Source organism: Lycium barbarum, chromosome 10, assembly GCF_019175385.1.
Source record: "Lycium barbarum isolate Lr01 chromosome 10, ASM1917538v2, whole genome shotgun sequence".
NCBI lineage: Eukaryota > Viridiplantae > Streptophyta > Magnoliopsida > Solanales > Solanaceae > Lycium > Lycium barbarum.
The window spans coordinates 23,436,437-23,462,245 of NC_083346.1; the positions used below are offsets into that span (position 1 = coordinate 23,436,437).

The 25,809-nt window shown below is 34.0% G+C and overlaps 1 protein-coding gene across 1 annotated transcript; it reads right to left on the reverse strand.

Annotated features, from left to right (window-relative positions):
- Positions 1-837: 837 nt before the first annotated feature.
- Positions 838-11,842, reverse strand: LOC132615108 (E3 ubiquitin-protein ligase RKP). Its single transcript, XM_060329663.1, has 11 exons — positions 11,631-11,842; positions 9,062-10,761; positions 6,816-7,631; positions 5,682-5,842; positions 5,400-5,538; positions 4,597-4,680; positions 3,963-4,247; positions 3,724-3,855; positions 2,747-2,946; positions 1,777-1,978; positions 838-1,480 (listed from the first exon to the last, which is right to left on the reverse strand). The coding sequence occupies exons 2-11, from the start codon at positions 10,562-10,564 to the stop codon at positions 1,181-1,183; spliced, it is 3,822 nt and encodes a 1,273-aa protein (XP_060185646.1). The 5' UTR covers positions 10,565-10,761; positions 11,631-11,842; the 3' UTR covers positions 838-1,180.
- Between the last annotated feature and the right edge of the window lie 13,967 nt (positions 11,843-25,809).

A 25,809-nucleotide genomic window follows, 5' to 3' on the forward strand; every position in this document is an offset into this window, starting at 1 on the left:
AAGAGTCATTTCTTCTATTAAAATTGTAAAAAATTATGTTCACTGATTTCTCTGTTACAACTTCAACGTACTTTTTTTCAATTTGTTACGGCATCATAAGATTGCCAATTCAAAAAGTGCTTCGCCCCTCTTTCTTTCACGTAGCAGAAAAGCGCAGATCTTACTTATACAGCAAAATCTTAGCAAGGTTATCATCTTTAGCCCGGGTTTCGGATTTCTTATTCCAAAAGCATAAGTTTTTGTCCAAATATAAAAGACACCAACCGTCTTTTCAAAGAACTACAAAGCTAACACAAGCCTTGTGCTGACGGCCTATCGGAAACAGCCTCTACCTCGGGAGGTAGGAGTAAGATCTGCGTATACTCTACCCTTCCCAGACCCCACCTTGTGAGATTTCACTGGGTATGTTGTTGTTGTACAAAGCTAACATAAGTATATAACCAAAATGAGGATAAAATAGGACGATTGTAAAAGTAAAGGATTGGGTGGCGGGGTAGGGGGTGTGGCTCCTCATCCTTTTTCCTGCAAAGAATTCCATGGTTCCATCCTATAGTTCTGCAGATAATCCACGAGGTTTCACAGTCCATTCTGATTGTTCAGGTCATTCACCAACCTTTGCTGCTAAAACAGGTAATACAAAGAAGCATAGGTAGCTAAAAATTACTAACAAAACTTTGTGTGCGCGTGTGAACTGTTCCCACCATTTGCAATTCTTGAACTTTTCTGTGCTTTGTAGCTCTCCCTACTTCCGGTCATAAAATGCACATCATTTAACAGCTTAGACAAACAAGCACAAGCCAAAGTTAAGCGAGGCCGACAACCAAAACAAGAAAAAGATTGAACAGAAGAAAAAGATTTTCTTCAAATTGACACCTCATATATTCACAAAACAATGCCCTTGCCTCCACTACAAAAACTTCTACCCAGAGCGGATGCTGCCCTCCCATCCCATCTACTCGGATAAATATACCAAAAGCTTATGCCTTCTATTCTAATTGTAATGCCTAAATAATAGCTTGGCTGAAAGTATTCCCCTTTTACTGCGATCTTTCTTGCATCTCTATGGGACTCATCGAGCAAAATTCACAGCTCGTAGCCCTCAGCTGACAACTGAGTACTAGCCTATGTCTATCCACAACCTCCTAGTCCACCTTTACTCTTCCAAGTTTGAGAAATGACCTCAATCTGCATTTACATCAGTCCTGCGAACTTCTAAAACTGTTGCATTGCAAAAGAAGCATCTCTCGCAATTCAGTAGGTGTCTGGAAATGCAGCCAAAGCAAGAAACATGCGAACAGGGCAAAAATTCAGCATTTGCCTGACATGTATAACAGATGCAGCAGATGCTGTCATCATCTGTTTCACCCCCATATCCTATTCTCTCAAGTTCCACCACCTCTGACTGACAGATAAGCAGACTTTGAAATATGTCCAGTTGCCTGATTTTTTTCACATAATCATCACACCTGAATAAGCCAGCCTGAAATTCATGAAAAGCAGTTAGAATACAGATGAAGCAACCAAAGAGCGATAACTATTGGAACCCTTTCAAAACATATAGGCCATCATCAAAAACAGCGACTGCGCCCAGACCAGTCAACCAGTATTCAGCTTTCTAATTGCCAAATCAAAAAAAGCATAGTACCCATAACAATTATTTAGTCAAAAAAGAAGCAATTTTCTTCGCTGAACACCAATTTTACATGCCAGTCTGAAATTGGAAGCAGCCTAGGCCCTAGGGCACTACCAAATTAATGAAGTGTAGTAAGGACTAACCCAATTGTACTCCAAAAGATACTGAAATCCAGAGACTACTGTATCAGGGCAGTCCATGCTGGCAAAAATCCCAACCATGTCATTCTGTCCAGTATCTGACTCCCTGCTAGCATCCAGCAAATTAAGAATGATTCCAGCAAGAGGTGCTAAAATCATGCCTTTATGTACTTTCTCTGGGGACTGACCTGGACGCCTTAGGAATCTGCAAAATTGACACAACTGAATACCCAACGGGAAAAAAAAAAAAAGGAGGAAACAAGACTCAAACACACACACGTAGACAAAGGGACTCAATAACATGTTACAGGCAAATATCAAGCTACGGTCAAAGTAAAGGCTAGCACCAACTATATTCTGATAATGCATGGAATGAGTGCATGTTGCTCACACACAGACAAAGAGGGCTAAGATAAATGCAAGCATAGAACTTTCTTAGGTGAATACAAGTCTGCCAATTGAAATCTCTCTTTTTTTCCAGAAATATCAGGTTTCCATCTTCTCTCATAATATCAATCTCATTACAGTGTAGGATGTGTGATAAAAGCACGACATTAATCGAACACTGCCACTGACTAAAGCCTAGTACATAAGTGGGAAGAGGGTAGAGGGACGGGCCCATCCACCGAGTTTCCTTCCTCTGCACCGACTAGGATGGGCCAGCTAATCCATAGAGGATTCCACAGTTATCAAAAGAAAGTATCAGTAACGTCACCTGAGACGGTAGCTGCCAATTTACAGTTGAACGTGAGGGAGCTAATTCAAAACAAAGTAGGATCTCATAAAGGATTGGCTCAACTCGACTGGAGAACAGATCTTTTATTCATTGGAATAAAATTTGTCTTTGGTTGTGTCCGAACGGAAATGAAATAAGCAGAGATGACTTTACACTCACTCACTCAAAAAATAACCTATAAACCAAAAAAATAAAATGAAAAGACAAGAAGTGTTCCACATAACTGTTGAAACTTACAGGTCAAAAAGATCCGGATCAGCTGCAGAAATTAAGTGGTTTAGTATAAAGACGATCACTTCAGTCAGCCTTCGCAAATTTGTATCTGCCCCAGAGAGAAACGCTTGAGGTATCTCATGGGTACAAAATTCTAACACCCTTGCAAGATTGCATGATAGATCAAATATGACACTGCATTTCCTTTGCTGAAACTCCAACACCTAGAAAGCACACTTAACATTTTAATAGACATAAGAAAAGAAAACAGCACCTTCGCAAGGTTAAGATATTCAACTCCCACCCCAAAGATGCTACAAGTAACTAGTACAACTTCAGTAGAAACTCGATGATCTGGATGTAAAGAACTTGTTTTTTTAAGTGTCACGAGGATATGCTTTGTTTTTTACTGGTACAATATTCTACTAGAGGACTATACGAAAGAAACCATGATCAGAATATCATCAGAGGCAATCCACTAGATTGTATACTTAAAAAAAGCATTTCTAATAAAAAATGCAGGGTTTAGTAAAACATTCAATTTGTAACCATATTCTATATTATAGAGCACAACCTCTCAAACATATCAGCAAATCCGTAACAAAAGGTATACCAACAACAACATACCCAGTGTCATCCCACACGTGGGGTCTGGCGAGGGTAAGACGTATGCAGACCTTAGGAATTACCATAGGAAAATTAGAAATAGAAGACAGACAGAAATTTCTTGTGTGGTCAATTGCCAAGAGAATAATGGGGAGGAGAGGAAGTAAATCTAGAAGGCAAACATAATTTCCTTTGTTTGGTTAAAAGGGGAGTATGCATATTAACTATTCCAAACTCCCAGAAATTGGAGAATATGGAAGAACCTCTTTTTGGTGTACATAGCACTTAGCAGTACCACAAAACAACCAGAGATAAATGATTAATCAATGAGCTGTACCCTCTTTAGCTTCGCTCTGGCTCATTGATCCAAACATAGATGTGTAAGGGAACAATACCTTGTAACTTTCCTGCATCTCGCGAATTGAAACGGAAAATTCCGTCATTGCCCAGCTCAGAGTGTTGAACAAACGATTCAGAAAAGTAGAAAATAGTTCTTCATCGTGCATGCAAACCTCCCGCAATAATTTCTTCACATTAAGAGAGACAGAAGAATTAGATCTACAAGTTACTCTCAATGGGTAAGCAGGGTAGAATGGTAACTATGTAGAAAAAAGACAAATTATCATCAAGTCACCTGATATATAACTGATGAAGAGGAAGATGATTCTCCATATTTCGATGAACCAAAACCTGAACCCTTGCACAGCCGGAGAAGTATATTTGTTACAGGAATCCACGATCTATTGTCAAAAGCAGACAGTAGTGCTTTGGGCATTCTCTTCATTGCAGCTTCATTGCATTCAAAAGCAGCCAAGAACTCCTTGTACTGCACCAAGACAGATATAGACTGCAGAAGAAGATCTCGCAACTCCGCACTCGATATCCTTGGATCAGTGAAGTGGGTGACAACGAAAGTAACCTGAACAAGGAAAATTTAGCAGCAAATACACGTAAAAGAAATGAAGCCCAATGATCTAGTACATGACAGGAAACAAGTACGAGAAGGAATCTATCATTAATGATGTGGATCATTCCAGAACCAATCTTGCTATATTAAGAGAATCTTCTTGTGCTAATTTTTTTCTTATAAACATTTCTCTTATGTTACGTTAGCTTTAGAGGGTGTTGATGAATTCTATTTCAGCATATCCAAATAGTCACGACGACACATACCACAGGCATTTTAGACTTAGTCCTGAAAGTATCATAGAAAAGAAAAGCATGTGATTAGAGAGAGAGAGAGAGAGAGTGTGTGTGTTAAGACATACAAAGGATGTGAGTCCTTGTTTGAGAAATATTGTAGCAGGGACGAAAGGAGGGTCGCTTTTACGAAGTACGTGGAAGCAGTCCACCTGTCATTGAACAACGGAAAGGAAGATTACTTTCACAATGTGGCAACTAACAAACCAACCAAATAAATGACATGAAAATAGCCGAAAAACATTTTCCAATGATAAGCGCTTGAAAGCACAAAGCACTTCACATATTTCTATGGCCAGAAATACAGCTACATAGAGACAACAGTTTCAACCTTTTTGTCCAAGCTCTTCCTTTCTCTTTGCAAATCGATACACATGCCCAAGATCAAGTAAGGGAAATGAGGCAACACTCAACGAGCATGAAATTGAAAGGAAGTAAGGAAAATGCAATATACATTATATACGACAAGTCAATTTTGCTCTATCCATTCAGACCCATTCCTCTAAAAGCTATCCAAACGCAGCATACTTGTAATGCAAGGTGCAGAGATGGAAATGCAGATTGAAGCAAGGGATGGAATAAAAAGGGTAGGCAAGCTAAAGTTTTTGGTTCGCTTGGCTATCAGTGACTGCAGATACCCAAATTCTACAGAGGATGTCACACCATCTTTCGGTAGAAGTCATAGGTCATTCTTGGCTTCACTATCTACGCCTGAAGAAAGTTGAGTGGCACAAGCAAGGAGGTAGAAAAAATTCATGCTCAAAGTAAAAGTAGTAAAGCATTAATACAAATGATGAGTCACTATTTGATACAAGAAAATGCAAACTAGGCTAGAGTTCCAAACAGTATCCAGAGGAGGAAATTTTATTACCAAAGTTTCCAAATAATACTCAGGAATATAGATGAAGACTGAATCCTCTTTGCTAAGAATTAAAAGCAACTGGACAATCCACATGCACGCTGCATACATTCCCCTCTGCTTCCACCGAGAAAACAGAGAAACACGATACCTGTTAGATGGTAGAGAGCAAACAACTAAGATATACCTCCTTGAAAGAGACAGCAGCTACTCATTAATATGGAAAACATAGTGATGCTTAATAGTCATGACATTATTTGGAAATAGAACAAAGATGTACAATGATTGTATTACCAAGCACAATGTCTGACACAATCCATTACTTCTTCTCTATATACACTACGAGCCTCCTTCAGGCGCTTTACATGTTCCCCGCAAACTTTTTCTCTGATCTGCTTATCAGTTTCTTCCAGAAGAGAGATTGACTGTGATTGCCGAGACATATACGATGATGCCTACAATTGATAAGTGAAATCATTGAAGTGTGATGCGAATCCATGAAACTTGATAAGGAAGACACTTACATTTTTGCAGCAATGAGTTCAGGTGCTGCAAGACTGGGAAGAAAAGGAAAAAAAAAATGAACTGGCAGGACAGAAGCATGTTCCCCAAAGGTGAGATAAAATATCAGGAGCCATGTCTCAGATGAGAGAAGCAGATACAACTAGTTTCAGATGTAGTACAGTATATATCAATGAACTATGCCTCAATCCCATATTTGTGGGAATCGATCAATGAATCCTGTGTCCACTCCACTAGGTCCACTTATTCTTTATCAGACAATTCATCATAGTTACATTATTTTTATACTGATCGTCAACCTTCTCAATCCTACCACCGCTATTTGCTTTGGCCGTCATCCTGGCCACTATTTTCAAAAATACTATACCAGGAAATAAATTCTCATGGAGAAAGACAGCATGCGGAAATGATTTAACATCCAGCATGTAAAACACGCGACCTCTGGACTTCTCCCTTTGGCGGTACAATTATCAAATTCACATATAACACCTTAGCTAGTGGTACAATAAAGAAAGATGAGACCATTAACAATTTCATAGGACTGTAATTTCAAACAAGCAAGGAAACTTAGAATATGCCACCATTACTAATATATAGAGGTCACAGTTTTGCAAGGTCAAATGTCGAGCAAGTGGTTGCTTTTGAACCTTTAGCTCCAGTTCTTTTTTTTTTAAAAAAGTGCAATGTACATTAAAGGGCCACTACCTTATTATATGGTTCTGCAAAACAACTTAATTAAACAACACCACATAAATCCCTTCATTTAACGTCATGCTCAACGGGGAACACCCGAAAATTCAAACAAATGGCGCCTTTACCTCATCTGCACCACTTCAGATATTTCAAACAAAAAAGGCAGCTTAATCGCTATCTTTTAGTAAGGCTGTAAGGGGAAAATATGGTTACCTGCTTGAAATTGGGCGCAAGACCTAAATGATACAACAAAAGCATGGTATCCAGTAGCTCCTCTTCTTTTAGTGTTGCTGAAGAAACGTTGTTCTCTCTGGGAACATATCTCATTTGCTGCATAGGACGGAAGCCATACTCTGATTCGGACTGGTCACTCGTGCTTGGTTTATCTGCTATGTCATCATTCAAACTACTGGTGCTGCATTCTGCAGCAACATGAGCAGACCTCTCACGAATAGAGCTGCAATGTCCCCGTGAACCTTTTGTCATGTGTCTGATAGGATCTTTGGATATTCTTGTAAAATCAGCATCATAAGTAGAACAACAGCACGGCTTCTGCTTACTTAGATGTGTAACCCTATCTTCTTCATCGTCCATACACCCTTCTTCCCACCGAATCACTTCCTCATGCTGCTCGCTACTCATAGGATGGGACTTTGCTAGGTGATTATATGAACCACCAAGCCTAGGAATATCAACTCGATGAGGATCATTCTTGAGAAACAAGCCTAGAGGAAAAGCTTGCTGGCCTCCTCTGTGTAGGAAACCAACATCAGATGCTCCAGAGTCCTTCATCCAACCACAGATGTCCCCAAAACCCTCAGAGAGGAAATGGAGTATGATACCAAACAAAGAAACAAGTACAGAATTGTTTGAAACACCAGGCGGAGGCAAATTTCGATCTGCACCCCTGTTTTTAAGTAGAATGTTTTGTAAGAATGCCTTGAATACAGATCCAGGTAACTGAGGTGGTGATGTGGGTGGCATGAACTGCATTACAAGGCGGCAGAGGTCCCTCTGCTTCTCTTCAACCTGCAGAAGGAATATGTGAATCTGCTTGTGGATGGAGAAACATAAAATGAAATAGCAAGCCCTTTTAGACTTGCTAGTAGAATGGATAGGTATGTGTGATAGGTCACAAACATCAAATGCCATGATTCTTAAGTGAAACATGAACAGGAAAAACTGATAGATGCACTCATTACTGGAATCAAGGCAATTGCAAAGGCATAGATGCACTCATTACTGGAATCAAGGCAATTGCAAAGGCCAGCTAAACTGAAAAGCTGGGCAAAGACAAGATCCATATGATGCAGTAAAATCCATCATATCACCATCCAAAACGAGAGCAGCCAAGCAACTAAAGAATTTTGAATCAGGCAAGACTTCAGCCACCCAAAATCATGTGACAAGGTGGTGCAGTATTGCTTACTTACATAGCCCTATTGGAAATATACATGTACAAAACTAAAAAAAATAACATGAAAAAGTTTTAACACAACTAAGTTGATGTTTCTATCTAAAAACGCCACCTTTTGCTATTGCAATAAATCCCCTCCCTTTCCCACCCACAACCAAAGAAAGAGAAAGAGATACCCTTCACTCTTTATGATACAATTCATGGCTATCAACTGTACAATACTTAAAACATCTCGAACAAGGAAATACGGCTACACAAAAGGCATAAAGAGCATTTCCTATGCATCTTATTCCACCTTTCTACTATTCTTCAAAAAAGACCAAACAACATAAAAAGAATTGTCAGGACTTCAAAAGGCTAGATTTGTTGTCCGTTTTTATGTGCATTATAATATTTTTACTTGGATGTCCAAAGTCAGCATTACGGATGAAGATTCAATATTACAATTTCCTGAGCAAGTCAACCAAAACTCTCTCTTTATTCTGATAGGTGCAGGCGTGCAGCTCAGTGTATAACTGCATCAAGTGGGAGAGCAATTCAAGTCAAAGCTCTGGGCCATCTGGCTACGAAAATTGCATTAATTCTCAAAGTGCTAAGATGACGTTCCTATTAAACTTGATCAAGTGAAAAATATCATTTTGATGATCAAGAAATACTTTGGCTGATAGGTTGGATATTGTTACATACAAAACCTATGATGTTATTCCTCCTCTACAAGCAGTTCAAATGTAATGTTGAAACTGGAATAGGACATCAAGCATCAGCTGCGTATTACATCACTGACTACCATATTAAAAGATTTGAGCTTCCCTTTCAACCACAATACTCCGGTCAGGAATACTTTAAAGGCATAGAACAACTGAGTCACATCTAACATGTTCCAGGAATTTCAAGGAATACCATCAAACGCACTATCTTATTCAAGTATAAGGTAGCAATATTAGACTAAGAAGCCACATGAGCATGGACCAACATTGGATGAGGGGACACAGAAGCACATAAAATACCAATATAAGTTCCGTTCCATCCACAAATAGAATACCTTGTTAATTGCTTCTGACAGAGCAGTTGTAGTCAGGACCAGGCTAGCCTCATTTGACATATCCTCACACGAGCCAGGCCACCATACAGAAGGCATCAGACCTTGAAGATCCTGCTTGTTAGGACTCTTCCGCGACAAAAACCCTTCAAACAAGAGGTCAAAATCTGAAGATTTCCACCACAGTGTCATCACTTCTTCTCGCCTTAAGATGTGGCATGCCAAGGCCAGATATGTATATGAACCTGAGTAAGGACAATCTGTAAGGCTCAATGGTGCTGTTTTACAAAAGGTCGAGAGTGAACTTATGATATATTCAAACAAAATTCTCGACTCTGGGAACTCTAGGAAAGAATCGAGTATGCTGTCCAAACTCATATAGTCATGTGGAGGATGCATCCTAAAGACCTCCATTATCAGTGATAAAAGTGGACCACAAGCTGCGTACTGTGCGCTTCCATCTTCAGCAGAAAGTGTAGAGAGTACCTCCTCACATATCCCACGAGAGACAGGGTGTGAAAGTTTTTCAAACGACACAAACCTTTTCAATCTTCGCAATTTCTCAACAGAACTGAACTCTGCCCTTCCCACACGCTGCATTTCAATTAGCCTTCTAAAACAATTAAGCAAATCAGTAGCAAGTAAACTTCTTGTTGGCGGAGGCAGAATGGGAAGGAATCCTTTCACTGGATACCTGAAAGGGATTTCCCCGAAGTTTAACTCACAACGTTCACCTTGAGAAAGAGATATTGCTGGATAATATCCCAATCCAGGTACCATCTTACGAATACCAATAAATGCTACACCGAGTGAAACGCCATTTCGATAAAACGATAACTCATCACCATCACAATCAATACAACATCCAATCACATCACCAACAACCCATGGCTGACCATAAGCCTGAGCTTCCTTATTCCATTTACTGACCCTTTTCCCATCATATGCATATGAATCATCAGCATCACCCACACCCTTATGATCAGTGAATGGGCAGGAAAGTGTCGCCCAGCCTAGCTGTTGTATACCAGAAGTTTCAAGAGTTACTTCATACATCCATTTCCCTTTCCAGACACAAGCATTGGCCCTTGCACTGCTGAATAGAGAATGACTCTCCACGATCAAAGGCGGTTTGACTATTCGAATATCACCACAGATGCTTGATTCCTCTATTCGAATAACCTGATGTTTACAACCATCACCAGCAGTCAAAACCCCTTCTCTTTTTCTGTCTGTACCAGTCTTCTGATTTATTCGGTACATCAGGAATTCATTCTTTATGACTGAGCGAACCACTTCAGCATCTATCGAACAAGAGAGTGGCTTAATAGACTTGTATGGAAGATCAAAGATGTGCTCAAGGGTTCTTTCCAAAGATTGATCGCCAAAATCATCACAATACGAAACAAGACGAGTTTTCTGGGAACTCTCCTTCTTATCTTCGCCATTCAATACCACAGCCAACCCAGAAGATAGGCCACCAAGACGTAGGCCGTCTTCTGCCATTAGCAACAACAGTACTCCAAGAGCAATCTCTTCACTCACCCTTATCCCAAAACAGCATCGAAGGTCTCCAGTCAAAACCAAGAAGCAGAGATATCAATCATTCAACTGAATACAGAAAAATCCAATTCTCGCAACAGAAAGAACACTAATCCATTCACTATTTCCTTACTTAGCAATGAACTTGCAGCTCCTTTCTCCTACAAAAGCAAAACAAACAAACTCAGAAGTTGATAAATACTACAAAATAAAGGGGAAATTTTCAAAAACATTACGCCACGTAGCCCAATATACAATATTATACAACATTATACCTGGGGAAAAGCATTATATATAATGTATCAACCTTATATAAAAGGTGTTTATACACAAATATGGCTAAACACAGGTAACAAACTCAAAATATGGGCTACGTGGCGTAAATATTTTCTCCCAGTAGACATAGAGCGTAATATTCCCCAAAAAGTTAGATTATCTCTCCACCATGAGATTGGAAAAGATGGAGTTAAGTATCCAAAACTCAAATTAGACGAAAAACTCAAACTCGAATCAAAGTATTAGTTTTGACCTCCACTTAATTCCAACTTTAACCTTTAATAGACTAGATACCTAATTAGCAGCATTCTCGAACGAATTTGCATATACTAATATCATTCCACCACTTAAACTCACATAAATCACAGCAAATTCTAATTCATTTCACAATTCATACTGTACAAAACACCACAAAAAAAACAAATACAAATAAATTAATAAATAAAACAGTATAAGCGAGCAAAATAAACAAACTTGGATAAATACGGGGGGAAAAGGTAGTAGTTTTTCGAGCAGAATTGAAGTTTTAGCTTTTAATTTCTAATGACCCTTCAAATACCTAAGAAACTCACTGAAATCAAAAGACTAAATCGCAGCAAATTCTAATTCATACTGCACAAAAAATTAAAAAGCAAATACTAGAAATAAAAAAAAAACAGTATATAGTGTAAACAGCAGAGGTTTAAAAATTCAACGGAAATAAATAGTAAAAATACTTTCGCGGAAAAAAGAAAAAGAAAAAACAAATACTTACAGATAGAGCAAAGGTAAAAAGGGTTTTAAGGTGTGGTTGTTATGAAGAAATAGAAAGGGCGACTAAGTAAGAGTCAGGTATGCCATTCATGAAGCAAGAGAGAGAAAGAAAATGAAGAGTTTGCTTTTTAGAGAGAGAGAGAGAGAGAGAAGAGGAAATGAAGAGTTGGATTTGATTTTGTTTTGTTTAAGCAATTTTTTTGTTCTGGGGGGTTTTTGTGTGTGTGTTTGCCACAAAGTTGGGAAGTAAGAGCCTCTTTGGATGGGCTTATTATATCTATAAGCTGCAAACACCTTATAAATTAAAAAAAATAAGTTAAAATAATTTAATTTATTTTTTTGGTTTATAAATTATTTTTAATTTATAAATTGTTTTAGATAAGTTAAGTTAAATGGGCTCAATTATTTTTTTAAACTTATTTTAAGTACAAAATAACTTTAAACTGACGAGTCAAACACTAAAAAAAAAATTAAAAACAGCTTATAAACCAATCGCGGGCTCTAAGAAGAAAATTGAACCTACAACAGACCAGACCATACGGCAATTACGTACCCCCTGCCGTGGCGGCTATCACTTGTGGCCCGACTCCTAGAATTTTATTCATACTTCCGGTTTTCTAATGATTATGATTATAGTTTCGGATTAGCTTACACACGTCTTAATTAATTTTACGAGCAAGCATTGTGATGGAGTGATTATTACTATTTACTTTTTAATCAAAATGTTTCTGATTCGAATTCTATTAGATACGATATGGTCTTTGTTAAGAAGCTTTTTACCTCTCAATGTGAAATTCTCCAATAAAAATTTAAATTTAATCGAGCCTTAATAAGTATTAAAAAATTGGATTAGAAATAAAAAAATAACAATAATGTTTGTATTGTTGGGAGAGTCAAAACATTATCTTATATTATTATAATTCGACTTATAGTGACATCTAGCATGAATTTATTACTAGTGTTTTATCCTATACTAGTGAATTTAACCGCGCTTCGCGCGGTCGTAGAGTCTTTTACTTATTTTATGAAATAGACTCCTTAATACTCAAATCTTAAATATATAAAAAAATGATTTTTATAAAAAATTAAAATATCTTTAAATTTTCTCTGATTAGAAGGTCTAAACATAGAAGTTTATCCGACTCTTAAGAACTGGTTTTAAGAATGAGTTATTGTTGTTCTCCCATTGTGGCTACCTAATCTGAGAGTAAAAAAATTATGTCAAAGATACATTACAAGACTAAGCGCCCGTTTGGCCATAAGAATTATTCACTTTTTTTCTGAAATCTTTTTCATTTTTTTCTGAAATCAGCGTTTGGCCATGAAAATTTCAATATTCCGGAATTTGAAAAACAAGAAAAACTTATTTTTCGCATTTTTCATAACCAAAACAACTACATTTCAACAAAAAATACAATTTCAAAAACCATGGCCAAACACAACTCCAACTAAAAAATTCCCAAAAAAAGTAAAAAAAAAAATGATTTCTATGGCTAAACGCCGACTAAAAGTCTCAAAACTAAACAAAAAGGTCACATCAAAATATAACCTTAGGGAAAAGAAAAAGTTACAGCGACAAACCATAGCGAAAGCCTAACGAATATGTGTCAATACCATTTTTTTTTTATAAAGCAACTAAAATGCAAAATCTCTTGAAATTCTACAGCAACTACATGTTCAAGGTCTAATAGTGCAAAATCACTTGAAATTCTGCAATTACGTAATAAGAGTCTTTTATGTTTTTGTAGCTCATGGGTAAATAAAATTAGTAACTGAAAGAATACGTTACTCGTGGGCTATTCAATAGTGAGATTTGAAAGAAGAGAATAATGCAAAAAAGGTAAAAGTTTGAGAAAATAGATAAATGGACATGGCCTAAGAGAGGTTCGCACCTCCTTAATACCTAGCTTTATATGTAAATTTATTTGCAGCTGTTGTATACCTTATTAAATTTATGATTTATCTTTTTCAACATTTGAATATTAGAAGTGACGAAAATTATGATTTTCAAAAATTAAAGTTTATCTTCTTTTATTGTTCTTTCAAAAGGCTATCTAAACGTAACATAACATAATTTTAACCGATGCATACTTTGTAAAACTTAAAATTTCAAGAATTAAACCTAAAATCAAACTAAACCAAAATATGAATTCGTATGATATTTATTCTGCCAAGCGTTGAGCCGTAGCCAGATTGCTAGGAACAGAAACAACCATTGGATTCATGAGATTAACTAATTATATCCACTGCCAGTGAAATTGTTTTTTACACAATCAAGCCACTTTAACATCTCATTGATATAAATTAGTCTTTTCAAGACATCAGAAAATTAAGCATATAGTAGTAATCATGTTAAAAAAAGAAATGACTACAATAACAACTTATTCGGCTACCGCCGACCACCTAATGTCTCTGTCGAACCTTTCACATATTAAATAAAATCTTCATTACTCAAAAACTCCACTGTGCTGGTTTGTAGTGAAGTTATTAGACACCTCATTTTGTGGGGAAAAAAAAACTCTAATTAACGCTGTTCTTTCCTCCTCCTCCTCCATTAAACTCTCTATTTAAAGTCTACAATTTGTCATCAATATTAGATGAACCTGCAGAAGATCAAGGGTGGAAACATACATGATGAATCAGTAGAAGATCAAAAGTCAGGGCAATAACATAATGCCTAATTGAGAGTATGTATATACTTTGTATAAAGAGGCTAAGAAGATCGAGTAACTGCAATCAGGTCCTTTGAAAACTATATAAAGAAAGAATAAGTAAAATTTTCCCATTTCTGAAGTAAGTTATTTATCTTATTATGTTATTATTAATCAAAGATTTCTTATATAGCTAGAACGACGCTCACAAATTGTCAAAGATACCAAACTGCTTGAAAGAAGTGGCTGTCTCCTGAAAGATTCCGCTCGCTATTTATATTAATCGCTTAACTTTCGTATATTTTGGGACAACTATCTAAACCAAAATATATTATATATTACATCTTAACATAGATATTCAAGACATTGAAAATAATAAATAATATAAACCAACTGAAGAAAGATGACACTAAAGCAGCTTTGTTTGCAACAAAACCACGACAAATTGAAGGGAACAGTTTGTATAAGCTAAATTAACAATGTAACTATTCAACTGGTGAAAATTTACACTGTAAAATCAAAATGCTCCGGGATTATGTACCTCAAAATGTCTAAAATAAAAGAAGCAAATTTGCATGACACAATTTGCTAGCCTACAAATCATCAGCAGCTGCCAGCTGCTATACTACTTTATTATATACTCCGCAGATAGAAGGCAGTCTTTACCGCAACCAAATTGCTGTAAAATATTAGTATATAGGAAATAGGATAATTGAAGCCATGAGAAGTATAGGGAAGCTAAAGAGGTTTTATTTTAGTGGGGATACCAATAAGTGATGTTTTTTTGGTAACCGTAAAGTCTGAGGTTTTTGCACCTTGCTTGCATTTTTAAAATTAAATTTAATTGAATTGAATGAGCAGAATGAGGGGAAGTGATGGCAAATAACAACACTATTAAAGGGTTAGTGAGTCTTTATTATAAGTAGAGGGATGAAACCTTTAATATTTTATTTTATTTAATAAAATAGAAAAATCAAGAGAAAAAGTCAAAAAATTGAGAAAAAAGATGAATAGCAATGGAGGCCATAGAGAGGTGACACATAGGATTATCTATTCCTAGTTTTATATTATATATAGATAGATATAGATTTGTTTTATTTTTTGTTCTTTTTAAGATTAACAATCTCAGCGAAGAAAAATTATAATTCAATAAAAATCAAATATAGTGTTATGAGTTTAAATCTAATATCTCGAGATCATATTTCATTTTTCCTTCATGAATAACATTCAACAAGTACGGTGCAAACAACAATTAATTAATTTTTTTAAATTTCCATTCGATGTTCAGTATTCGCATTAGAATCTTAATTATATTTCATGTCGAAATTTTTAAGATCGACAGTCAACTGAATATTCTAAACATTTAATATACACAATCAAACTAGTAATCTCTCTCTCTCTCTCCCTCTCCCTCTCTCTCTCTCTCTCTCTCTCTCTATATATATATATATATATATATATATATATATATATATAAAGCTAGACATATACAAGGTGATGTGACACCTCCCTATGACCAGCATTGGCATTTATCTTTTTTCTCCTTTTTTTGCCATTTTTTCTCATTTTTTCGTTAAAATATTAGCTGAAAACTAAAGTTACTCTATAAGAAAATCTATAATAATGTCTACATTTATTGCTCAATAGAAATGGAAGACATTGAAGAGTATGCATGAAGTGTTTCAGTTTCCAATCCTTTCATTTTCATTGGAGAGCTAAAAGTAAACGGATTGCCTCCAAATATTTCTAAAAACGAATTAACTCCAAATATTTCTAAATATTTTGGTCATCACCTTCCCTATATTTAATGTTTCTTAATATGTACTAATGTAGATTTAGGCAAATTAAGTGCCAGCAAAGTGATGGACACTTTTTTCATCGTCTATAAACTATTCCATTTTGATAACTGTAGCAGCATTCCAACGGACATTTTCTATGTTATATTTATTAGCTTTTGCAGTTTTGGAACGTTGATGAGGATAAAGAAAATTAGAAAGGTTAGAAGAGAAAATCAAAGAGGTTTCTCATAAGCCACTTAGGCCATCTCCAACCTTGCACCATTTTTTTCACCAAATGCTATTTTGGCGCAAAAAATGGTGTTTTAGAGCTCCAACCTTGCACTATTTTTTGCACCATTTTGGCGCATGAATAGTGTTGCACCAAAGTTGGTGCAACTCTATTCATCTACACCATTATTATTCATTAATATTTTTTTATTTTTTTATTATATAACACTTTAAATTTAACATATTATAAATTTTAATTTTTACATTTAGATTCCTAATATACCTATTCATCTACACCATTACTATTCATTAATATTTTATTATTATTTTCTTATTATATACACTTTTAATTTAACATATTATAAATTTTAATTTTTACATTTAGATTCCTAATATACCTAATTATTTCACTTTTATTTGATTTCACTTTTATTTGAATTATCTATTAATATGTATAACGTATAATATTTGCTTACAATTTATATTATTTAAAAATTTATGGTATAAAATAATTTTATATTAAATGGTTATATAACAAAGGATTAAGAATTACATGGGAGGGATATGTAAAAAAAAAGAAGTGATTTTTATGAAATTAAAAAATAAAATTTAAGTAAAAGAAAATAATATAATATAGAAGAGAGAGAAGAATATAAAAGGAATATTCTTTTTTAGTGTAATAAATTGAAGTTAATTTTGCACCATTTTGGTGCAAAAAATGGTGCAATGAGTTGAAAATGCCCTTAGAAGATCTTATCTGGTTGCACAGCCCAAAGGAAATTATAACGAGAAAAATAACAAATGCCTCTTTATACGGAAGCTTAACTAATGTCGGAAAGCAACCTTGCTGTCAAGACCACACTCTTCTTATCTGGAGTATGTAATATGTTTAGGAGGTAATATGGCTAGAATATTTATTTATGTTTTTACTCCTTTTCTTTTTTGCTTTTTAATTTTTGTTCTTAAGATTACTGTATGAATTAGTACCTATATGATGAGATTTGTGTGGATTTATTTCAAACATTAGTTTTATTTTCTCAATGCTCCTTGAATCTTTCTTAATTATAATCATAATTCATAATATATGATTATTGTATAATTCACCCAAATATATACTGTTTATGAGCATTTCCTTTTTAATACTAGAAAGATGAGTGATTTTAAGATCCATTATAGGATTGCTGCTTATTTCATATATTTATTTATTGATCCTTAATTCTGGTAACGATCTAGGTGACTTGACACCTCTTTTTTGGTCAAGATAAATATTTATCTTTTCTACATGTTTTTTGTTTGCTTTTTTGCTTCTCAATTTGCCTTAAAACTTTTTTTTTTCCCCTTCCGCTATTTCAAGTCCATACTTAACGAGAAGGAAGACAAAATGAAGGAATATATATAAAAATAAAAAGAGAGAGAGAGAATGAAAGAGGCCTCAATTATGTGATTGTATGTGAGAAGAACTTTGTTTAGATATTATATAAAAAAGATAAATGAGTTATTTTTTATTTAACTTGAAATATTTTTCACAAATTCTTTCTATTTAAAAAGTTATATAAACAGTTAAAAGAAGTATGAAAAGGTGGTTGATTAGTAAATGTTGATTCTCTTCTTATAAAGATTAATTAGTTAATATTAATTTTATTTTACCAAAAAAATTATGATATTAATACTTGATCATATTTTATTTTTCTCTATAACCACAAGCGCGGATAAACACATTAGTCATATTAAGTCAAATACGCAAATCTACTGCAAGGAGATTCTGTCATAGAATTGTACTCTCCAACCCCTTTTCCACAAAACAGGTGCCTATATTAAAATTAAAGGGGTCATTTGGTTGCCGGATAAAAAGAGAATTATTTATATTTTAAATTAGCATAGCTAATGTTTGTAGCTTTTTAGTTGCTTTTTATCATATTTAGCATATCAAGTACGACATTTAGTTATCATTTTATAATCTCACATAATTAAAATATGTATTCCTTCAATCCCAATTTCCGGGGCGCAGTTAGTTTTCCAGAGTCAACCAAATTTTTCTTTGGCCAGAATTTCTTTATATGCATTTTAAATAATTTAAGTTGTTAGTTATTGTGATTTATAGTATTTTCTACGTAATTTTTAAATATATAAATTTTATTTCAAAAAACTCAAAGTTTCTATGTTCGAATTCACAATCAAAGTTTAGAAATGTGAATCTCAAATTCCAATTGTGTCACATAAATTGGAATAGAAATAGTATAACTTATGGGTTGATTTTATGTAAGGTAAAAGATAAAATAACTAAAACTACACAGAATAACAAAACCTAGTATAACTAAGCCCTATATAATTGATCCGTGCATTAGAACTGATAGATGGAAGATTCACATTGCAGTCTAATGATTACAACTCTGTTTTCCATTTTGTTGCAAGATTTATTTTTACCGCTTATTTTCCCATTCCAGAATCTAACGCACTCCATTTCAAAATATATTTCAAAATATTGAAATTTAAATACTACTACCTTGTCTCAAATTTTACAACATTAGTCGTTCACGTAAAGGAAGTGCATATTGTAAAAAGAAATGAAAATGAAAATGAGGACCATAGGACCAGTTTTAGGGGACTAGGGCAATTTTTTTACCGTGTGTGTGATATGCCATGTCATAGTTGTTTGAGGGTGTCTGTTAATTGACAAATGGACCGTGAGTCCACATTTTTGCCTTTTTACTAGTCATTTCTCCTTTTCTCTTCCCCTGCCACGCTATCACTATTTCTTCCATTAGAAGAAGCCCCTCACCCCACCCCTAACCCAAATAACTTGCACCATCATTCCTTACTAATCTGCATTCGGTTAAGCTTCACAACTACATACTTTTTAAAAAAAAAAAATGTTTACACAACCATCTGATTGAAGAAATTAAATAACACAACAAGGCACGGTGAAAAGTTAGCAATGTCCATGAAATTTGAATTTCAGGAATATAGCTAATGTCATTTAAAATGGAGAAGGTTAATGATAAGAATAAAAAAAATATTAAATTTTAATTGTTAAATATAAGTTACATCTAAACAAGAACCAATTTCCATCAAAGTAACCTTCTAGTCAATCCGTAAACAACCTACAATTGTAGAATTCTTACGTCAAACTTGAAATATTTAAATTCTCAATTAATTTTAAATTGCATATGTTCCTTCAATTTTAATTCTTGATCCGTATGGTACAACTAGTTATGGATTTATTGGTAATTTCTTAGTCTTTTTAATTTTAAATTAATGAGATATGAAATCAATTGAGGTTTTAACATTAACAAGTATATTATTTCGTTTATAATATGAAATTAATTATTTGGATATTTTTATTCATAACAGCTAAATGAGATGTAAACATCAAATGTCAATATACATACATAAGCAGTCATAAGATTTTCGGACAAACGTTGCAATTGTAAAGAAGTTTGACTACTAATTGCATCAAATGGAGCAAATAAATTAATAAATTAATATATGCATGAAATAAATAAAATATTGGCGAAAAAAACCCCATGAGGTAGAAAAGTGAAAAAACCATGCTTGAAGTCTAATTAATACATACGGTGGTGCCTCCAGCGGTAGAGTAAAAAGAACAAGATTAGAGTGGAGTGCCCGGGGGCGGGGGCGGGGGAGGGTTTGCTGTGGCTGGAGAAAGAAACAGCACTAAGGATGAGATGGGGTAAGAGAAGTGGGAGCCACAGTATATTTTAAAAAAAATAATCACCCTCACATGCCATGTCATATGTGTCTCACTCAGCATAAAATTTTGCGGGGGCTAGGTGCTTAATTAATAATTAGCAGCCCAACTTGCTTTGGGTTCTGTTTGGGCGACTTTAGTACGCAAGCCCTAGGATTATATATATAAACGCGTGGCAAATTAAAAAAAGGGGATTCAACAAAAATGCGCTTGGTGCCTAGACTATCCAACAGTGGTCAATTTTGTTTTGATGTTAACTGGATAATATAGTAATTACAAAACGTCTCTGGGATCTGATTCTCTATACCACAAATGAAAGGCTGAGTTCTTTGCTTCTTCTGTCAAAAGGTGGCAATTGCACTTAGATAATTTGGTCTGTTCATGAATGGTTAAGATTTTACATGAGTTTAACGGATTGGAAGCGAGGGCATCTCAATGGATTTTGGGCCAAAAGCGAAATCTTAATTTGATGCCTAATTATATACTTTTTCGTTTAGATTAATAAAAATAAAAGATTCGAATCAATGTTTTCTTATAATATTTTTATTTGATAGAATATATTGAGTAGAATATAATTTTCTAATTATACAATTTCTTCTGGAATTTTTCGTTCTAAATTGAGACTAAAACATCAATATGGAGCAAATTAGCTCAAAGCACATACAAAATTTGTTGTCAAGTGAAAATCAATTCAATTTGAAAAGTGAATATGCGTAATGAAACATGAAAAAGTTTCAATGGTAAAATTTTCTGGTGCTTATACCAAACTATAGTAATTTACCATAGTTAAGTCACATTTAAAGTTAAATTAAATTTGATTTTAATAAATTATAGAATGTAAAGACATGTTCACATGTTCATTAATTTGGTGTAATAATCAAATGTGAATAACCTTTTACAAAGCCAATGATTATTGACAAAATTGGCAAGAAATAATTGATCTAAAATGAATACTTGTCATTAATAATAAGTATAATATTCATTTAAATTTATATTGAATATTTAACATAAATTCTCAAATTTATATAATATAAGGGGCCTCGTATATTTTGGGGCTTAAGGCAATGGCCTTAGTGGCGTAGGAGTTGAGCCGCCCCTAATATTCCGAAATCAAAGTATGTTGTCGCACATATAAAATATCGTTAATTAACACGTTAATTTTATGTACAATTACGGAACCTTCCCATTATAGTAAAGTTATAAATAATTCTTTATCACGTTAAAGAGAAATTTACTCACTATAACATGATAAAATCACAACACTACTTTTTATCATATTAAAAATAATTAAATTATGTGTGATTTTCTCAACAACAAAAAAAAAATGACCGAAAGGTTAGATTTGTTTGATGAAGATTCTGTGAAGGATCGGATGACATGTCGATGAGGTCCTTAAATCATAATCAATTCAACTTTAATTAATTACTTTCTGATGTCATTATTTATAAAATTTATTTATAACCTCTTAGTAGAAGAAAAAACTTGGTAAGTATAGTCTTTTAGAGATATTGGGAGAGAGTACTATAAAATTAAGAAAATGAACTCAGGGCGAATCTATGCATCAAAAATGGATCACATGAACTCATGATCACCCGACTAAACTCGGTATATTATGTATATAATCCTTAAAATATATCTAATATTAACTGAAGGAACACATGGTCAAACTAGACTGAGTGGAGCACTGATTAAGTGTTGCGTTTAATCCCTTAAGGTTGTGGGATCGAACCCTGCTAAATGTACTTTTGCATCTTTTAAAAAAAAATGATTCTAAAATGAACCCATCCTCTTAAAATCCTGAATTCGCCTCTAAATAAACTGCATCACCAACGCAGTCTAGTTTTGCTACAAAAAATACGCAATTAATATATGAACTTGGCATGTCATTCAAGGAAAGTACTTTTGCTCAATAGGTCTAATGACAAAGAAATAGAATCAGAAAACTACATGATGGTTAAATAAACTAAAAAGTTATATAAGCAATTGCCATCGTTTTCTACCAATTAAGCCCTTGCCACTGTGACCTAATGCCACATGTGACTTCTTGGTCATTTATTTATACAAACAAAAACACAATAATGCATGTTCTTAATTATTGCTCCTCCGTTTCATTTTACTTCGTTCATGTTGATTTGGAACATCCCTCAAGAAAACTTATATTAGGGGTGTATTTTTACTAAACTAACCATATTAATGATGTTTTAGAATTTTAAATTTGATTACTACTCCACTTTATGTAGTTATTTAATACTAATGGTAGAATAAGAAAAAGTAATAAAACTCTCTTGATTTATTAAAATGAACAAGTAAAAAAAAAAATATTTTTAATATAAGAACCAAGTAAAATAGATAGAGTACTACTATTTTGATTTGCCGTGCTGCATATGCGACTAATTAAGTTTGGTAAACTTAGGGGCCCATTCCTGTGGTTGACTTGTGAACTCAAACAAAGGACTCTAAGGCCTTGTTTGTCCATATATACCAAAAAAAATCACTTTTTTTAAAATTTTGGAGTTGAAGTTGGAGTTGTGTTTGACCATAATTTTTAAAGTTATAGTTTTTGGTGAAATGTTGCTGTAAAACAGTGAAAAAAGTGATTTTTTTAAAAAACAAGTTTTTTGAGTTTTTGGTATTCCTGAATATAACTTGAAGTTGTATTCAGAATTCTTAGGGCCAAACGCTGATTCCGGAAAAAAGTGAAAAAAAATTCCGGAATAAAGTGAATAATTCTTATGGCCAAACGGGGGCTAAAATCATTTTTTTTCCATGGATAGCCATTCAAAGGCACTGCTCTTTAATTTTTGTCCCTCAAATGGTTGATCTTTAATATTTGTCCTTAATTCGCTTAAAAAAATGATTGAAAATATTCTGAGATTCTGGGTTCGAACCCCTTCTTAATTAAAAAAAAAACTGCAATGCAGAGTTTAGATTCGCAAAGCAGAGTTTGCCTTATGCCTGAAGGTTTGCAAACTCTGCCTTAAGGAATAGTTTGCTACCTTAAGGCAAACTCTGTCTTGCGAATCTAAATTCTATCTTGTGATTTTTTCTTTTAATTTTTAACTAAGCGGGATTCGAACTCAAAACCCAAGAGTTTTTTAAGCAAAGGATAAAAATTAATGATCAGCAATTTGAGGGACAAAAATTAAAGACCACCCCTGAATAAGGTCAATCGTGCAAATTGCCCACAAGAGACCTTATGTTTTTTGTGCCTTTCGTAAAACTTTGATTAAAACCCATACGTTTTAGGCTTTTAGCTTAATACATTTGATCATCTGAATCCCCTCCAGTATTTAACCCTCCAGTAATGTTCAATAGTACCTTTGATTAAAGCCATGTGTCCATTTAAAATTTTAACGGCTTAGATTAAATTCCTTCTCTTTCTTAATTCTCTTCTTCACTTGTTCTTTTCTACCTTGCAAAACTCACACTCTCCTCCTAAACAAAATTTCTCTGTGAAAGACACCCGAATGGGAGAAAAAGATTAAAGTCAAAATCTCAATTTTGGTCGCTACCATCTCCAAGACTTTCGAATTCTTCAATTTGAATATACATCCGGAGAGGGAGAGAAGATTAATAGAGAAGCTGAAAATATTTTTCACCCCGGCAAAGCGAACATATGTTAAAAATGATTGTTTCTAGCATTGTAGACTTGTAGTTATGAAAATAGAAAACAAAAGAATCTCCGAAGGGAAATAGTAGCAGCAACAGAAAAGGGTAAAATGAATCATACACCATTAAGTTCCCTACCTGACTTTATTTTCTTAGCCAATTTCTTCATGTCTCAAACCTTTCTCGAAGGTGGAAACAGGAAGGGAGAGGAGTTACTTTGATTCTAACAAAAGAAAGACCACATGACGTGTGGAGAGAATATCATTCATTAGATTCAACATATGACACGTGTCAATAATCAAAAGAGGTTCTGGACGGTACTGGAGCAAATTAGTACTGGAGGGGATCTCAACCCTACTTTTTAAGTCTGCTAAATCTGAAAATTATCAAATCTTAATTATATGTTGCTATGGAAATTTTGAAAATTGACAGTCAACTGAATATTCTAAACATCTAGTTTAGGACAAGGGATCATTAAGCTTACCGACAATATTCCTTTACTGGGCAAAGGGAAATCTGTAACCTACACAATCAAAACATTAACTATCGGTTACCAAAAAAAAAAAAACATTAACTATAGGGAAAAGGGTCAAAAATGCCCCTATATTTTGGGAAAAGGCTAAAATATCTTCAATTATAAATTTGGGTAAAAAATATTCCTCCCGTCATTAAAGTTTCAAATATACCCCTATTTTAACGAAAATTCCCAATATAACCGGATTTTATTTTTAAATCTCCATTTAAACCCAACTCGATTATATAAAAAACCCATATGCGACCAACTTGTTCCCGAGTCCTACATTTGGAGCCACTAGGTACAGGAGCGGGTAACCCATAATCTTTTTTTATTTAGTTGGGTCGGGTTTAAATGAAACGGGTATAAAAATGAAATCAAGTTATGTTGGGAATTTCTGTTAAGACAGGGATATATTTGAAAATTTTAATGACAGGATAGGTATTTTTGACCTAAATTTATAATGAAGAATATTTTTAGCCCTTTTCCCAAAATAGAGGAACATTTTTTACCCTTTTCCCTTAACTATATCAAGTCAAACATTCAATCTACTGCAAGGAGATTATATCGTACATATGCAATATGGATTGTGGTAGGATGGATATGACCTTTTATTATTAGAGGTTTCAGATAGGAGCTGTGCGTATGGGAAAAACTTATTAAGAAGTATTTCCCCTTAAATAGGTCTTACACAATGAAAATTGAGATTAGTCAGGCTCAAATGCAAGTATCGAATACCGAATAGGAATCGATGTTGCAGTTAGTGATTACAACTTTGTTTTATATCATTTTGGTACGTACAAGATTTCACGGTACATAAAAGAAATTAATTCTCCCATTCCAGATTCACTCCATTCTGAAATACCGAAATTAAGAAGTTAGGTAATAAAACTTAACTTTTCACTTCAGTAGCATAAGTTACTTGTGCTTCTTTTAATTCTTCAACTTAGATTACCACCTTATCATAAATTTTACAATATTATTCGTTCACATAAATCTATCGAAAATAATTTCTCTACCTTCCAAAATAGGAATAAGATGTGCGCACACTCTACTTTTTCAAGACTCCACTTATAAAATTATATTGAATATGTTATTGTTGTAGTCCCATAAAGAAGGTATGAACATATTGCAAAAAGAATAAAAAAATATAAATGAAAATGAGGATCATAGGACCAGTTTTAGGGGGCTAGGTGCTTAATTAGCAGCCCAACTTGCTTGGGTTCTGTTTAGGCGCGTTTAGGAGTATAATAAACACGTGGCAAATAAAAAAAGAGGGGGCTCAGCTAAAATGCGCTTGGTGCTTAGACAACAGTGGTCAATTTTGTTTTGATATTAACTTGATATATACTCACTCCGTTCCATAATAAGTGTCACTTTAGTAAAAAAAATATCACATTAAGAAACTAATAATGCAATATGAAGTTTACTAAATTACCCGTATATAATAAAAATAAATTATTTTTTCTCTTAATTAGAGTACACAAGTAGTAAATCTTTTGATATTGGGAATCCAACGATACCAAGTTACTACGTGGCTTGTCCAATCATCATTTAGATGTTACTTTAACTTATTATTTTTTATCTAAGGGTAGAATTGAAAAAAATTAGTTAATTTATGTCTTGATTTTTTAAAGTGATATTTATTATGGAATAATTTTTTTTAATTAAGGTGATATTTATTATGAAAA